Here is an 18,673-nt window from a genome sequence, read left to right on the forward strand (position 1 = left end):
AAGGAGTAATCCTCAGGAGGAGAGGCTGAAGGAATTGATTCTTCAGCATCAGAGTCCTCATAGGGGGGTAAAGAGTATCCCTGGTCTGAAGAGGAATCAGAATATATAGAAAACTGGTCAGAGGAATCGAAGTCTGTATCCTGCCTAGGCCTTTTATCAGGAGGGGGATGGGAACCCCTGATCAGAGTAATTAAGTCTTCGGCCATTTTGAGCATCTGCTTTTTAGGCATGGAGGCCTGTCCAGGTGAATACTGTACTTACTTCTTTGTCTTTAATGTAGTTTTAGACTTGGCTGTAGTTGCAATGGTAAGTTGTGAAGGTCTGAAAACACCTTCAGAAGCCGATGCCTGCTCAGCAGCTCCGGATCCATCTGAAGGGTTAGTCTCCGTAGGCCCAACACCTTGAGTATCCAGAGGCCTGGTGTCAGGGGCTACAAAAGCTCCTCACTGAGAACCGGCGACTGGCCTAGAAGAGGCTTCGTCATCAGGTTTTGGCCTCGGATGCCTGTCCTTATCCTTATCTTTGCGTTTTTTGTGAATTCCGGTCAAAGGCATGGTATAATTAAACCTTCGGCCAAAGTAATGGCGAGCAAAATCAAACCGACGTTTAATAGTGCGTTTGTTAAATCTAGCACAAAACCAACAACTAGTGACGTCGTGATCTGGGCCTAGGCATGGAATACAGTAAGAATGAAAATCCTTATGAGGTATTTGCTTCCCACAAGAAATACAATTATTAACTTTTACTGACATCGGTCTGAGGCAAGAAAAATTTTCCCCAATGGGGTACTTAGCTTTACTGAAGACTTTGGTTCTGAAAATCGAATTTGATATCTCAGGAGATGACCGACTGGCACTTGCTAACTGCTTTTGCTTTGGGCACCGCGCAGCAAGAAAGACTGAAGAAAATGGCGTCGGCTGCTTCTTATATACCCCTGACGCACTGATGTCAGAGAGGGGGCAACAGCAACAGACGCCGGACCAAGACTTTGGAACTCTGGCCGACTGCGGGACCGCCTGACGGCAGGATAACCCAAGTGTAATGATTGCAGCAGTGAAACACGATGAACATCCTGTGTGATGCAGCTGCGGTACGGCCACAAATATTTCCTTGCTCTCCAACAAGACTTCGAGAAATACAGGAAAGGTGTGTGACAAAACTGCAGATATAACAGAAGTCTGCCTCCAGGTATCAATATACAAAATAAACACACAATTACAAAACATTGTGTAAGACAAGGGTTTATGGGCAAGTATTAAGTTAGCTGCTCTTGTTTACCATTTTAATTCCAGCTAATTTCCCTTTTCAAATCTTGAATTCTGTACCTTGTATCTGTGAGGTAAACACCTTAACCATTATAACAACTTCCAAAACCTGCTATTGTAAATGAATACATTTATTTTACTTATTACCTTGCAGTAACAGCACAGTGCAACTCTGAGCTACTATAAGAATTGCTGAATAATAGCATGCAGCTTTTTGAAATATTGTGGCATGCTACCAGCTATACATGCAATTTTAGGGTAGGGTTCCAACCGTATTTTAACCTACTCCACGACTCTCCACTGTGACTCAAATCAACGAGATAGCCTTATACTAGAGTACCTTGCAATATTTTAGCCTAAAGCTTTCAAAATTCTAGCCCTTCTTTTAGCTTTATGGTCAAATCATTTATGTACCATAGTTATGAGGGCAGTTTGTTAATGTAATGCTTCTTGTTCTCTGTCTAACGAGAACATGTGGCTGACAGTTGCTAGTTAAAAAAGTTCAAATGCATTTTACTGTCTAAAAAAACATAAATATGTATTAAATGTATACCTGAACATATTTTCATTCCCAAATAATCCTGCATAAACACAAATATTATAACATGGAAAAAACTGAAGTTATGGACTCACTTCAGAAAAATGCTTCACATACATAATTGAACAAGGTGGCACATCCTGATGCATGCATTAAATATATATGGGTCTACTTCAGATCGAAACACCACATAATCAAAGACCACAACGTTGAGACAACAATATCGTAAACCCATTTCAGTGAACCACTGATAGATGCCGTTTCTTTTCCTTAGACAGGAATGTTCCTGTACGTTTTTCCACCCTTTCCACTAATATTCAGGGTGCTTCTGAAGATCCAGAAGGAATCCCCCAAGATTACTGTGGTGACTTCCTTCCTGGTCCCTTTTCTGGAAATGACCAGGGGTAAATACCTTTTCTGGAAATGACCAGGGGTAAATACCATAAGTTTCCCCACAGAATGGATCTACTCACACATAATCAGGGATGTTTGATAAACCCTAACCAAAATCAACTTCAACTGACTGCCTGAATGATAAGAGTTTTAATTTCCTTTAGGCACTTCTTTTCTGAGGACATGCAGCAGGTGCTAATGGAGGTAAGAAAGCCTGCTACTAGAAAATCATATATTAGCAAATGGAAGAGGTTTTCTAGTTGGTGCCAACACCACCATAGCCAGCAGCAGTGGAGGTCTAGTTGTTCTCTAGTTTTGAAATATTTGTCAGTTACTTTCCTATGGCCTTTCTTACTCCTCCAACAAGGTTCATTTATTGGCCATTTCAGCATGTCTGCCTATGGATCCTCTTTCAAGGTTTTCTCATGTCAAAAGTTTTTTGAAAGGGGTTTTATTTAAGAGGCTTCCAAGAAAACCAGTAGCCCCTTCTTGGAATTTTAATTTTGTGTTAGAAAAACTAACCTTTGCTACATTTGAACCAGCTAATCTGGCTCACTTGAGGTTCTTAACAAGTAAAACAGTTTTACTAATTGCTCTGATCTCAGCAAGAAGAGCATCAGAGCTGCAAGCTGTTATGGTGAGTCAACAATGTCTCATTTTCCACACAGGCAGGGTTTCTTTGAAAACTAATCTTTTTTTATGCCTAAAGTTGTATCAGAGTTTACTTTATAACAAACTATCCATGCCGCTGCTTTCTTTACTGATCTTAAAAATGAGGGAGAAAGGATGCTCCGTATCTTGGATGTCCACTGAAAACTCAGGTATTTGTGTTTTATTTACATATTGTAAACTGCTATGCTCTAAAATTGTTTTGTGTATTGGGTGGAGCTTGTTGGGAGGCTTGGAAAATCACATGGTTATAAAGTGATTTTTATTGGTCTATAATACTTTTTAAGCAAGAGTATAATCTGATTGTTTGTCCAGTGAAGTCTTTTATGTAAATAGACAAAAGCACTCATCATTTTATGCATAAATAAAAGGATTTGATTTTAAATCCACGCTGAGTGATTTTAAAAAGATTTAAGGGTATTTTCCTTTAAGTACAATTCTGGTGCCTGTATTTCCAATTTTATTTCACCTTTAACCCTTCTTCCAGCTCCAACTTTAATAACTTTCATCTATCCCCAAAATATCACACTTCTTGTCACATTCTCCTAAACTCTGTCTTCTTCTCTATTCAAGTTATATTCCCTAACATAATGAGGTATTGACTACATGATTAACAATGTACACAATATACACATTCAGTGTATTACATCCTTTAAGAATGCTTTGTACCTTATCACTAATGTGCAAAACATGAGTAATGTATTGTGTATTGGTTGCAGTTGGTATGCAGACTGCATTATATGCACTGTATGCGATACAGCCTGTGTATGAAGGATTTTCTTTCATCATATGCATGTTGGTACTTTCACATTTTCTTTTGTGTGTGTCAGTTTATCACATGTTTTCACACATCTCATTGTCCATCTTCTAAAGATAGAGCTGAAATATTTGGTCAGCCCAGCTACTATGTAAATAAATCAATAAATTATTTTAACTAAAAATATATATCCAGCATCTCTTCCGCAACACACTGATAACACAGGCTGCAGGACTACTTCACACTGTGCAATCTAAATGTGGCTCTAGCTTTCTTTATACAACAACACTGGCATGATTTTCAGAACTCCCTTACACCTACAGCTGTAATACAGTGCTGCAAAATATAAAAGAACAAGTCTGTATTTTATATTACCAATCAAGGTTTAGAAAAACAGATGCATTTTGTTTCACAACTCAGCCTTAAAATGTTTTACACCTTTAAGTAATTATTTTTGCGTTGTTAACTCAGATAGTCTGTTTGGGCAGAGGGCCTCTTTATTGGAGACTCTGAAGAAAAAATCCATAAATACAAAGTGCTTACATGGTAAGAATACAATAGTGCAATTCAATGCCATTAGTTTATAGATTCATAGGTTGGTACTAGGCTATCGGCCCTAAGGCCTATGCAAGCCTAGCCATAGCAATTCCCTGGAAATGTTTACCCACAATATTTACTTCTCTGGGCCCCTGTCTAGCAGGGCGACTGACATGATCCCCGGGGTGAATTTCCTATCTCTCACCCAATCATCAAGATTCCTTTTGAAAAGGGCCAATGAGGTGCTCTGCTTGACATGTATAGGCAGTCTATTCCAGAGTATGGGGAGTCTCTGGGTCAGGAACCTATCCCTCCAGCATGTTTTGTTCATTGTGATGATAAGGTTTAGATCCCTGGAGCGTGTGGCTCTGAGGGATTGGGATTTCTTTAAGTGGAGCATGTCCAACAGCTCAGGGTTTGAAATGGCCTTGTATGTTAAGCAGAGATCACCTCTGAGTAGATGATATGCCACAGAGTATAGCTGGAGTTTTCTTTAGACAGTCAGCATATGGCATCTGCTTTAGGCCTGTGATTCTTTTAGTGAGGTATTTCTGTGGCCTTTCCAGCTGTTGCAGATGTCTTGTGAGGTACATACCAAATGGGGCATTATACTCTATAATGGGTCTAATGAGGGATGAGTACAGTGGGACAATGACCTCCTTTTTTCTGGATGAAAAGCCCTTAGTGATGAGGTGTGCCACGTAGAAGGATTTCCTGACTGTTGTGGCGATGTGGTTATCGAAAGTGAGACCACTGTCCACTTGTGTCCCTAAGTCTCTCATCACACTTTCGATGTTTAGTGTCCTGCCACCTATGTGGTAGTTCATGGGTACATGTTTTTTCCAAAGGGATGACTATACATTTCTTGGCATTAAGCTTGAGCCCATGGCTCTGGCACCAGGCATCTGTTTCTGTATGGCCCTTTTGTAGAATATCCACATCATTTGGGGATTCAATAATGGCTCCCAGTTTGCAGTCATCTGCAAACTTTGTTAGCCAGAGTCCCTTAGTGTTGGCCTGTACTTCAGAGAAGTAGATGCCAAACAAGAGTGGTCCCAGGACTGAATCCTGAGGTACTCCACTTGTCACTTGTCCGGAGCTGGATTTGGAGTTGGCTACTTTTACAGTCTGGGTTCTGTCAGTAAGCCAGTTGGCAACCCATCGAGTGACGTAGGGATTTATACCCAGCTTAGTAAGTTTATCTATGATTCCAGAGTGGAGGATGGTGTTGAAGGCCTTGGCGAGGTCCAGATAGGCTGTGTGGACCTCCTTACCCTCGTCCACAGCTCTGGAGACCGATTCGAAGAAGTCAAGCAGATTCAGGAGACAAGATCGACCCTTCACAAACCCGAACTGGGTGGGGTCCAGTATCTGGAGGTTGCCAATGTCTTTGTTTATAAGTTCATGATAATACGTTCCATGCCCTTGCAGATCAGGCTTGTCAGACTGATGGGACGGTAATTCCCGGGATCCAAGGTGGATCCTCCCTTGTGGAGCAGGATAACTGTAGCTGTGCACCACTCAGTGGGCACGAAGCCTGAGGTGAGGCTATGATTAAACATGACACAGGTGGGGTGCCAGTTCATTTTGTAGTTCATGTAGTACACAGCATGGGATGTCATCTGGTCCCATGGATGCTGTATTCTTCACTTTGGAGAGTGTTGTTTCTACCTGTGTGGCTGTGATTATCGGAATTTGGCAATCTTTTGGTATTGAAATGGGCCCTTTAGGGGGTGAAAGGGGAGTGAAGTTGGCACTAAATCGATCTGCCAGGATATTGGCAATATCCTTGAGATCAGTATATTTAAAGAGTAGATCTGAGCATTGCCATTTAGATTCTTGACATAACTATAGAATGCCTTGTGGTTGTCTTTGGAATCTTTGGCAATTTTATTTTCGTAACTAGCTTTTGAGGATTTTATGAGGGATCTCAGCTTCTTACTGAGGCTGGTGAGGGAGTTTTTTGCATCTTGGAATTTTCCTCTTTTCTGCAACAGTTTCTTCCTTCTGTTGTATAGTTTGTTTATAGCAGGGGACCACCAGATTGGCTTCCTTTTTTTGAAGAAGAGCATCTTGGTTCTATTTGGGATGGCACAATTCATGCACGAGTGGATGTGCTCATACAGTGCCTTAGTGTAGGATTCTGCAGTTGAACTTCCAGATCCCGTCTGCGTGGGTGTTGTGAAGATAGTCACTTCTGAGTTCAGTAGTATGAAGTTGGCTTTGGAGAAGTTTTTTAAGGAGGTTTCCTTACTGGGGAGTGCGGGTGGGATGTGGATGTCAAGGGTGATTTGCTTATGGTCAGACCTGACCAATGAGGGGGTGACCACTGGTGTGGAGCATCTATCTCCCCATGTTGGTAATGATCAGGTCTAGGATATTGGAGCCCCTGGTGGGACAATGGATTAGCTGATCCAGGGCATTGGAATTTATGAATTCCAAGAACCGTTGGGAAAAGGAGTTGGTACCCGAGTAAGTTTTCCCAATTAATGGCAGGGTAGTTGAAATCACCTAGTATTAGGGTGTTTGGTTGTATCTTAATATTTTCCAGTATGTTTAGGAAGGTGAAGTGAGAATCTTGGGGTATGGTGGGGGATCTGTAGCAAGCTACAATTTGGACTGCAGTCTTACCTAGTGTTAGTTGCACCTGGTGAATTTCATATGCATTGTGTTGGACAACTAGCCTGAAGGTGTGAATATCCTTGGTGAATATGGACACTCCTCCACCTTTAGTGTTTCGGTCTTGGTTTTGTGGCCGAAAAGTGTGGTAAGAATTGTAGCCTGGTATTGCAGGGGTGCTCTCTGGAGCCTTGAACCAGGTCTCAGTCACTGCACAGATATCGATGTTCTCCATTTTTAGGAGTGCCTCGAGAGAGTGCATTTTGAGGTTTAGACTTCTAGCATTGAGTAGCATTACCTTCAGATTTTGCATGCTTGTATCTGTTACGGTGGTGGTTTTATCCTTTGAACCTTGCCTAAAAAAGGCACTATAGGGGTGGTAAGAGCTTCAGCCAGTAACCTGAATCCCAGGGGTGAGAGGTGCAGACCATCTCTGGCAAAGCATCGTGGTTTGACGATCATATCTTCCCAGGCAGACAAATACTGGATTCCCTTTGAATGACACCAGAAGCTTAGCCAATTGTTGAAGTCAATCATTTTGTCCTTATACTGTGGTATCATTCTGGGCGAAGGCAGGATGCTACTCAGGGCTAGGGTCATACCTGCCTGGGTCACATGATCCAACAGCTCATCTATGTCTCTTTTCATGTAGTCCAGGGAGGTACGTCTCAAGTCATTTACTCCAGCATGGACTATGACAGAGTCGTATTTGTACCTGTTGTGGAGTGACTTGAGTGCATGCGTTATGTGGCGGATCTTGGCACCCGACAGGCAGCTGACTGTAATTTTCTCCTTGTTCAGCCTGGTGAGTTGGACATCAGTGTGCCTGACTATAGAGTCACCTATGACTAAAGTGTTGGGTACATTGTCTTCCTTAGGGGCTGTTGTTGGGTGGCACACTGGTGTTGTGAGCTATGTGTCACTTTGGTTGTGACTGGTGTTTGTTTGCGTTTTGGCTTCGGAGGTCCTTGTTGCTTGGGCAGATTAATGTTAAGGGCCTCCGCATATGTGGGTTTAGTGTTGCTATGTGTGGGAGTTGATGGTGTGGGTTTTGAAGGGCTATGAGTTGCTAGAGGTGTAATGCAGGTGTTAGCCTTCTCCTCTTGACTGTCTAGCACAATCTTGATGGGAGAGAGCTTTGCTTCCAGTTTGGCTGTGTAAGTGCATCTCTCGCAGGTTGTAGTGTTGGGTGGTAGGAGGAGAGGATTGTCTGTGTACATGAGGCAGTTGCTGCATTGCCCCAGTATGCCCAGATTCACCAGGTGGACAGGAGAAACCACCGGAAGCTGACCCTTGGACATGCCTGTTTAAGTGCTTTTTTGTAAGGTTTAAGAGCTGTTTTCCCTTACCTTTGCAAGGTACTTTGCAATTGTAGGCTGTTTAGTGCCTATGATTAATTTCTCCTTATTGACAAGGAGAGCTGAGTGCTTGTATCAGTTTCAGGCTTCCTAGTGCTTTACAGCAGGTTCTAGAGCAAGTGCTAGTCACAGGGGTCAGATTTTAGTGCTACTACTGAGAAACCAGCTAGTTTTAAGGGAAAATTTGAAGAGCAGACTTTCTGGCACCTGGAATAGTTTAACTGTAGCCTCGTAGTGCTGCACGATGTGAAAAATGTGCAAACACACGCGTTTTTAAGCCAGAAAGTTGAAAGAGAAAGAAATCAGCCCAAAAAGGCTAATAAAATTACAATTTCAGAGCTGGAAACCACTCCTCTAGCGTTAGATAGGCAGTACAATGCTCACCAGTCCCACTGGTAGGCAGTAGGACTTCCCTCTGCCACAACAAGGTCTGGATAGCTCTGAGCACAGAAAATAAAGTTCTGAGACAAGCAAGGCCCGGGATATGGCTAGAAAAGGTGGGAAACGAGCAAACAAGATAGTATATTTTTTTTTTGTTGAAACAGGCTAAACAATGCAATAATACAGTAAATAAACACAGAAAAGTCTAACACACTTGAGTGTGTAGTCCTAAACAGTAAATGCAATTAAAACTCTACAAAATTAGCAATTTAAAACTTTTTAAATGAAGCAAGGCAAGTGCACAACTGAAAAACGATTTAAGAGGCAGTAACACAGCAGAATAAGTAGCTAGTCTACATATACAGAGAAGTCTATATATACAGAAAAGCAGCTAAAACACACAAACATTTCAGATGCAGTGCAACCTAGAGCACTTGAGTTGTAGCAATATTAAGGCAATTACAGTTATAATAAATGCGCTAAAATATACTCTATATTTCCAAAATGTTTGAGAAGCACAGTCAGAACATAAGGAAATTCAGGCAAAATTTTTTTTTTTTTTTGAAAGGGAAAAAGGAGAAACAGAAGACCTTATCAAATGTTCTCTTTATATTAGGTAGAATGAGCTAATGACACTACACTGGGAGGAGTGTCCCAGATCAGATTTACAGTAGGGGCGGGCAACTGCAAAGCCACCGAGTATAACACAAGACACCAACAGGGAGGGTGGGTGAGGACACAAAAGCTATCAGCCTACAAAGCACTAGAGAAAGCCACAAAATGAAAGTTTTAAACAGATAAAGATTTGTAAAGATACAGAATGCTTTAACTGCAAACAAATCAGTTACCCGTGCAGATTACAATAAAAGTGCTATATATAAATTGCTAGAAACAATAAACTGTATAAATAATAAAAAAAAAACAGGATACTTCTATATCTCAGCTAAGAGTTGGAGTCATCACCTCTCATCCACTCTGTTCAGTGTGTATAGACATATTATATACCAAAACTTAAAAAAACCGACAACTGAGAACTATTTACAGTAGTATTATACAATATACAAAATCCTCAGATAACAATTAGCAGCATTAGATACAAAGTGAGGATAAGCAAGCAGATTATTAAATAAACTAATAGTTTTTGCAGCAACATAGCATCGGATGCAGTACATTAGGTCAGACATAAGTATACAAACTTTATCATAAGAAGGGAAAAAGACAGAAAAATAAGACAGAAGAGACAAGAGTAGTCAATGATATGTATGTGTATATAGGAGATGTCGTTTATGAATGATTTATCCTTGGAATAGCAGAGTCATAGCCAGGAGTCAAGACAGGAACAGCTTTAATTCATCTTTGAAGATCTGTGTTGTTGAGGAGTTGGATAGGTGGTCAAATTGAGTTTCAGGATTTTGAGATACAACTGGAGTTAAAAGCATTTCCTGCTTTGTTGTGAGCTTTGTGAACTGAAGGAAGATATATACTCGTCCAGTCAGGATAAAACAGATGAACAGTTGTGGGTTCAGTTCAAGCAGCTTTATTATATACAAACACATCAGGACTGAGGCTTAGTAACTTAAACTTAAATAAATTTATAAACAGACTGACTACCACACTCAGACATGTTAACACTCTGGCTGTTCTCTCATAGTGGCACTGCTGCCTGCACATGCTCTCTATTTCTATGCATGCACCCTCACTTTGAAATGCTTCTTACAGTTACAACACACACACTGTTCTAAACATACCTTTCTGCCTCCACCAGTATTGACATATGGAGATGTTCAAAGACACCAAGGAAAATATTCCATGGCAAACACAAACACAATACACGTGTCAATTCCATGACTAATTTGATGTCAGTGCTAGAGGTGAGTTAAATAAAGCAAGAACCATAGAACTCCCAAACTGATAAAATGGGAAGTAAGATTAATGGATATTTGAAGGGTGACCTAGTTAGGTGCAAGAGCGGTGCCTGCGACTGACCTGACCTGGTAAGGGGAAGAGTAGCAAGTCTGTAAGAAGTGGCTCTAATGAGAATACTGATCATTTTCAAAGGCCAAGGGAAAATGTCCTGATTTGTCACTTCCACATTATATTTGAAGAAAGCACAGGAGATGAGTTAAATAAAGAAAAAATAACAGAATCCCTGAGCTGAAGTAAAAATCAGGGATCACTTGAAGGGTATCCTAGTCAAGTGCCAACAGTAGTTATAGCACTCATCTGGCAAGAAGAGGGGTACTAAATTCTAAGACGTTTTAACTAGAATAAAGATGATTTTCAAATGCAGAGAAAAACTATGTCCTTAAAAAAATATAAGTCTAGAAAGAATAGTCCAAAAAGTACAGTGACCTTGCAAGAAGGAATCTGAACACAGACTGACATATCTACAAAGCATACGGGTAAAAGGATAGGAGTAACCTGCAGAAGGAAACCTAAAAGAAAAATACGATGACATCTGCAACAGCTACACAAATACTGAGGGGTATAATACCTTAGAATCCAAGAAAGGAAAAATGAAAGAGCGTATCTTCGGCTTGGTCCACAGGAGTCTCAATGACCATTCAATAAATGAGGGAGAAAATGCTTTCATTAAGTAACTGATCATTCTGCTAATGGCAAAATTCATACTCAGCTGGCATTTCAGGTAATTTCATTACAGCAGATTAGACTGTAGATGAGCCAATGAACCATGTATTAAGAAAAGGCCCATGGCTGGGTAATGCCCTCTGGAGAGCCTGGAAACTGACACATACTAGACTATGAGGTAACAGGGCAATAGAAGCATGAATGCCTGAATCAGTTTGTAACAGAACAAGTGCTGAAAGTGTTTTCAAACTTTGTTTCATACAATGGCCCTGAAAAACAAAGAGACTCTTCAACTTAAGCATTAAAATACAGGAAAGCCCCAGTTCCCATAACCTCACCTCAGGTAGCTGTAGTTGTTGCGTCTTTCGGCTTTTCCCGGTTAGGGGTCGCCACAGTGGAAATGCTAATGATTGGCAGTAGATTTTTATGTGCCGAGTTGCCGGCCCTGATGCACAACCTTCAACGAAGGTACGCCCATTCACGCATGTCTCCACACAGAAGACGCTCTAGCTGAGAATCGAGCAGGACAACATCTTACTGTGAGGCGACAACACTACCGCAGTAGCTGCAGTAATGTTTTCAAATGGTGAAGCCTTGGGACCCATACAGAAAATGGACATTACAATGCTTTCATGAAATGTAAGTTGATACCTATTTATGTGACAGATAACCTAGTTAAGCAGGCGTCAGGTCCCACATTATATATTACCTGAATTAATTTTCTGTACAAGTCAGGAGAATCAATAGAAGGATGCAACTGTGCTCCGTTTTAGAGCTGCCCTGCAGTCAATCTAAGTTGTCTAGCCATAGCAGGTGTCAGCATGAAACATCAGTCTACGCTCAATATATCCATGGGGAATGGGAGATATAAGGATGGTGTAGCCAGCAAAAAACATATGCCTAGGGGAAAAATTACCTGAAAACGGTCAGCAATGGTGTTTACCTTTGTGTTTTCAACTGATCATTGAAAAACTTGCAGGAGAAGCTTATGGTGGAGACTGCAGTGCCGATCATTGTGGTCAGTCTATTAACCTTTCTGTTCAAGGGTACAACATTAAATATAAATGTATCCATGTAAATTTAATGACCTCACCCTTTACACAGTGAAAGGGAGGCAGGAGGCTGAAGATAAAGCTTAGGGGTAGGTAGCTCTAGAAATAAATTTGGCCTTGACTTCAGACAGAAATGAGGGTAGCACTTCCTGGGAGAGAAAATGATAAATATATGAAGACAGAATCCTTTGAATGATATGTAAGGTGCTGACAATTATAGTCCACATTGAAGCAGAACTGGAGAGAAGGGTGATATGTCTGATATAAGGTTATACTATACCTAGGTGAAAGTTTTCACATTAAACTATGCAAACTAGTATACCACACAGCTTCACCTGCAGCCTGAACCAGAAAATGTTGGAACATGGAAGATATAACATAAGTTAGTACAATCTTTGTAAGAACAAAGTCTCACATCCAATTCTAACAAGAAAGGAGTGATGAAAACACTATACAAGGTTAACTTCACTCTTGTACTCAGGCTTGTGCACTGTCAGCTGCCGTTTGTCACATATAAAATCAGTACTGGACACATTTGTCACATATAAAATCAGTACTGGACAGAGCTATCTCCAGTTCTTTATGCTATTAAGCTTAAACCACACACAAGCACACACCCCATACCTTGGATGTGTATCGGCAGCTCAAGTACTACCTTGACAGAGTGAAATCCTTTAGGAAGGCCAAAAAGCTTTTTATTTCATTCTCAGGCGCAGAGAAAGGTCATCCTGTTTCTAAGCAAATCACTGCGCATTGGTTGTCTTCTCGTATTGTTTTGTGTTACACCCACCATGGCAAGGTGAATCCACGCAAGGTAAAGCATATTCCACCAGGACCTTTTCCTCTTCAGTGGCAATCTAGAAAGGAGTGGACTCTAGAAGTATTCTTGAGGCAGCAACTTGGTCCTCTGTCCATATCTTTACAAAATGCTACATCTTGGGATACTTTTTCAAAAGCCAGAGCAGGCGTCACAAGAACTTCTCCAGGGACTCCTGAACTTCTATCCTTCTTCCTGCCAGGTTGGGTAAGCTTTGGGTATCTACCCATATGCCAGCAGGGCAGTGCGTTTGTTTAACATAGTACAGATGTGCAAGTCCTACTTACCTATAACAATAGGTAATCGTAGAACATGCTACCTTACTGGAAGTACCCTCACACACAGGAAGAAGTACCAGTCTTATCATAGCTCAGATATTCAGACATCACCGCACTATACCAGAAAGGTGGAAAAGAAAACATGGCTTAAGAACTAACACAACAAACAAAATATGTTAAATCATTTATAGACAGCCTCCAAATAGGCCAGAAATTGTAAAACTAGTGAAACACGCAGCTTGTTCTTTTAACATCTCAGTCACATGTCCTTGCTATAAGACCACATGTGCAAGAGGTCTATTCCACCTCACTGACGAAGTATACATTATGGTGACAAAGTGAAAGATTAGAAATATGCAGAACTGTTCAGAATGTCAGATCCTGGCTGCAGCTAACTTAGCAAAACTAGCAAAAATAAATAAAATCCTCTTTCTGAGAAAAAACAGTCCAGTTAAGGGTTTAAGCAGATCTTTATTCAAAGAAGGACAAGTCTTTTTGTCTGATGTCTCGTGTTTATGTTTTTATAAACATTTATACATTTATTTTTACTTTTGACACAAATACTGTACTCTCATTTTGATAAGGGCTACAACTGCTTTTATTTCACTTTCATCAAGAGTCTAGACTGTACACATTCAAATGACTGCTTATGTTAGTCAGTAGTTAATGGCTAGTGTTTTACCAAAATGCCATGGAAATTATGTATTCGGTTGTATATCTGAATAACTAGGTCACACCTTTAACAATATCATTCAAAATCTGTAGCAGCAGGCTTCATCCCCTCAAAAATGTAAGTGGCACATGGTCTATTCACCTGAGTTAGAATTAAAATACCCTGAGTGTACAGTGGGCAAGCATCCAGATATACTAGCTATTCTTTTTGGCATTAATCACAGTATCAGATGGAAGAACCATTTTAAAGACAACGGTTATTTCAGTCTGTTTAAATTCTAAGTGACACCTCCTTACAACCTTGTGGCATAATACAGAGAAAATCAAACAAACACACACACACACGCACACTAATTCAAACAATATGCAAGTGGTGTAGCAATAAAAACAAAGCAGGTCTTTTCTGTGGCACTGTGACAATTGTGTTATACAGAGTTTACATCAGCCACATTCATCAGCTCTGCTTCTTCAGAAAAAGGATTTAATGAATGTCTCACTATATCATGCCCTTACTATTTAGTGGTAGAATTCAAAAATGCAAGCTGCTAGCTTTCTAAGAAGACCTGGAACTTGGAAGACATAATAACTGCTGCACCATGATTTGAATCCTGCATAGTCTATCCTTTATTTTCACTTAAAATGCTAGTAATAATTAAAATATACTTACATTTCACTTAAATTAAATAATTTAGCAAACACTCCATCTTCTATTGCAGAAATCTGATTGTTACTTAAATCTCTGTAAGAAATAGAAAGTAAATCAATGAAAAAAGGATAGCAGTACTTTTGTCTTAAATGGATGTTTTTGGTAATTCATTCAATAACAGTTATTTTCCATAAACTATATATTTTCATAATTCAGAAAGAAGTGTGCAGATATTTGAGGTTTACTGTCAAGAAAACATTGTTACATTTTCACTCTGTAAAGTACAGACATATATTTGACAGAAAATAAACCAAACATGCGATGTCTGACAGTCAACGGCAGAAGAAATAAGTACATTAGGGAGACGTGCATTCAGCTGATGTACATTTTATCAATGTGAATCTTTCAGAAAAATGAAATAAACGTAGAATATCAAATTTGCCCTGTAGTGTAAATGAACGGGTATGGCAAGTTTTACACCATTAACTTTCACTGCAAATGGAGAGAATGTCCTTTCTACACTTTTATGTGACCTCAGAGTTAGCATATACTTACAGTTGTGGAGTGAGGGAGAAGCAATATATTTTAATTATATACACCATATTTTGTAAATTTGAATTTTAAATTTAAATTTTCCATTTGGTTTGTAGGAGTACTTCCTTTTCACTGATTTCAGTTCGGTGTACTGAATCCATATACAGTTTTTATTTATTCAAAATATACATCTATACATTACTACAAGTTAGTACACAGTGCACCTGCACTTTACTTTCCATTCACATTTAAAGGTTTCCATGTAGGCATAATTTACTCAACTACCCTGAATTGCCTGCTTTTATTCATCTAACTTTGTTCCTTCATTTTTTAAACAAAATAAATCTTACCCAAGATAATATTGTTGAATTTCTCAATAAAATAATATATTTAATTTGTGACTTGCAACAGGAGGAGGAAACTAGTACAGAAAAAAAACAAAATCCTAAGAAGGGAAGACATCCCTGATCAGTATCAGCAAGAAACTACGATCCCTCATAAAATCATCCAAGGCTAGCTTCGAAATAAAAAATTGCCAAGGACACCAAAGATAACCACAAGGCATTCGTTAGCTATGTCAACAATCTAAGTGGCAATGCTCAGATCTGCTCGGAGTTAGTGCAGAATGGCACACAATACACTGAACTGACCAATATCGCCAACATCCTGGCAGACAGGTTCAGTGCAAACTTCACCCCCCTCTCACCCCCCCAAAAGGGCCCATAACTATACCAGAAGAATGTAGACCCCCTGAAATCACAGACACTCAGGTTAAAACAGCCCTCTCCAAAGCCAAAAACACAGTATCAATGGGACCGGACAGTGTCCCAGGCTGCATCCTACACAAGCTCAAATATGAACTAACCCCTCAACTAAACACACTGTTCAAACTCAGCCTCTCCACAGGCTACGTACCCATAGAGTGGCACACAGAAATGGTTATTCCGCTCCACAAAGGTGGAGCCACAACAAACCCCGGGAACTATCGCCCTATAAGCCTGACTAGCTTGGTCTGCAAGGCTATGGAGTGCATCATCATGGAACTCATTAACAGAGACATTGGGAACCTCCAAACACTGGACCCTACCCTGTTCGGCTTTGTTAAGGGTAGATCATGCCTCCTAAACCTGGTGGACTTCTTTGAGACAGTTACCAAGGCTATAGACGAGGGAAAGGTGGTACACACACAGCCTACCTAGACCTCGCAAAGGCCTTTGACACCATTCCCCATTCTGGTATTATAGACAAGCTCACCAGCCTAAACATAAACCTCTATTTCACAAGATGGATTGCCAACTGGCTCACGGACAGAACCCACATGGTGAGAGTTGTGAAAGTTAGGTCCGATTCTAAAGCGGTTACAAGTGGCGTTCTCCAGGGCTCAGTCCTAGGACCCCTCCTGTTTGGCATATGCTTCTCAGAGGTACAGGCAAGCACAGGAGGACTATGCCTGACCAAGTTTGCAGATGACTGCAAACTAGGGCTATAATTGACTCTCCGGCTGACACAGACATCCTCCAAAAGGGTCTCACTGAGACGGAAACCTGGTGTCAAAATCATGGCCTCAAGCTAAATGCCAAAAAGTGCATAGTCATCCCATTTGGAAAAAACAAAGTACCCACAAACTACCACATAGGTGGCAGTCCCCTAAATACATAAGACATAATAAGGGATCTGGGGACACAAGTAGATAGTAATTTCTCCTTTGATAATTACATTGCCAAAGTGGTTAGAAAATCCTTCTATTTGGCCCACCTAATCACAAAAGGGTTCGCATCCAGATCAAAAGAGGTCATTGTGCCCCTCTACTCATCAGACCCATCATAGAGTACAACTCCCTATTTGGGATGTATCTTACAAGACACCTGCAACAGCTGGAAAGACCACAGAAGTACCTCACCAAGAGGATCACTGGCCTCAAACAGATGACCTATGCAGCTCGACTGAAGAAACTCCCACTGTATTCGGTTGAATACTGCCTACTCAGAGGTGATCTCTGCCTGACATACAAGGCCATATCCAACCCAGAATTGATAGACATGCTCCACCTACAGAAAACCATATCCCCTCGAGCCACACGCTCTAGGGATCTAAACCTCACCACAACAATAAATAGGATGTGCTGGAGGGATTGATTCCTGTCCCAGAGACTTCCCATGCTTTGGAACAAGATTCCAATCTACATTAGGCAGAGCTCCTCACTAACACTCTTCAAGAGAAACCATGAAGAGTGGATGGGAAAAAGAAAGTTTACCTCGGAGATCTCTTCAGTGGCTCTGCTGGACAGAGGCACAGGGAACTAATCTAAGGGGGCAGCGAAAGCCAACACATTCTGGCTAGGCATATAAATGTCTTCGGACAGATAGCCTAGTACCTACCTATGAACCTATGAACTTCTGTAACCCATGTCAAATGGGTTAACAAAAATGCAAGAAAACTGTACACACTGCAGGATAACGAGCTTTATCTGGTGGCACAGTTAAGACTACCTACCTGCATGCACAACTGGCACCTATGAGCAGGGAAGATAAACAGTATCTGGAGGTTTAAGGGTAACTTATGATAGTGCCATCAAGAACATGACTATTTAGTCCTTTAGGTTGAGCTACACACTGGCTGTAGCCTTATTTCCACCAGTTTCAGTTTACATCTCATCCTGCCACTAAAAAAGAAAGGAACACACAAGGGAAAATACAATGGCAGTACAAAGAACCAGGGCCAGTGTTAGCATTTTGGGGGCCCTTCAGCAAATGTTAAGTTCGGGGGCCCCCTAGGAACTTCCATCAGAGTATCACCCTGCCACTGTCTGCCACCCCTCAGAAATAGCCTTTTAGTTCATGCTGCAAACTTTTAGGAGAACTATGTACAGAACGCCTGTAGCTATAATGCTCTTACAGTACAACCGGTCTATGTACCACACTGGGTTCGCCCATGTCACAGAGAGACATTCACAGTTACTGGTATTTGAGTTACTACAATGATACATTATAGCAAGTCTATGTATGGGTGTGGACTTAGATGAAATGCTGTCTATATGCTCTAAAGTATATTTTAGTTTTTTTTTTTTTTTTACATTATCTTTTCATCCAATGATGGCTTGAACAGAAATTATGATTAAGGAAGGTAATTTCTTGTTGCTGTTCAATGTTAGTTTTCCTTGCATCCTTTCAACTCACCTTTCCTGACCAACACAGTGCAGTAATAACCATTTAGGAGACAACCCAGTTAAGCCAGGGTGCAAGAAGCCACAGTATTATAGGTGTTCTGGGGTACATTTTAGAGCATTTTTACAATCTTTTAATCCAATGGTGTCCTAAACAAAAAGCAAGAGTAAGAAAAGAATTTCAGTATTTTTTTACTTCAAGGAAGACATAAGTTGTGCCTAAGGCTTAATATGCAAAATAGGTCCCATCTGGGAATACGGTCTGCCTCCCTAATTCCCCCCCAAAAAACAGTCACTGCCTGTGCATCCCTCTGGTGTTAGACAGGGATGAAAGCAGAGGTACAAACTGCCACGGTCATGTGTTTCAAGTGAGTGCTGGCATACAAATTCATAGCATGCCTCCTC

The 18,673-nt window shown here is 40.7% G+C and overlaps 1 protein-coding gene across 1 annotated transcript in view; it reads right to left on the minus strand.

The window, feature by feature from the left end:
- The window catches only part of PKD1 (polycystin 1, transient receptor potential channel interacting), a 2,476,043-nt gene that overhangs the window by 2,054,980 nt on the left and 402,390 nt on the right, over positions 1-18,673 (minus strand). The window contains exon 4 of the mRNA XM_044088902.1: positions 14,593-14,664. Within this exon, the coding sequence (XP_043944837.1) occupies positions 14,593-14,664 (72 nt within the window). The remainder of the gene's footprint in view (positions 1-14,592; positions 14,665-18,673) is intronic.

Source organism: Protopterus annectens, chromosome 12.part0, assembly GCF_019279795.1.
Source record: "Protopterus annectens isolate FY-2018-M chromosome 12.part0, PAN1.0, whole genome shotgun sequence".
NCBI classification, from domain to species: Eukaryota; Metazoa; Chordata; order Ceratodontiformes; family Protopteridae; genus Protopterus; species Protopterus annectens.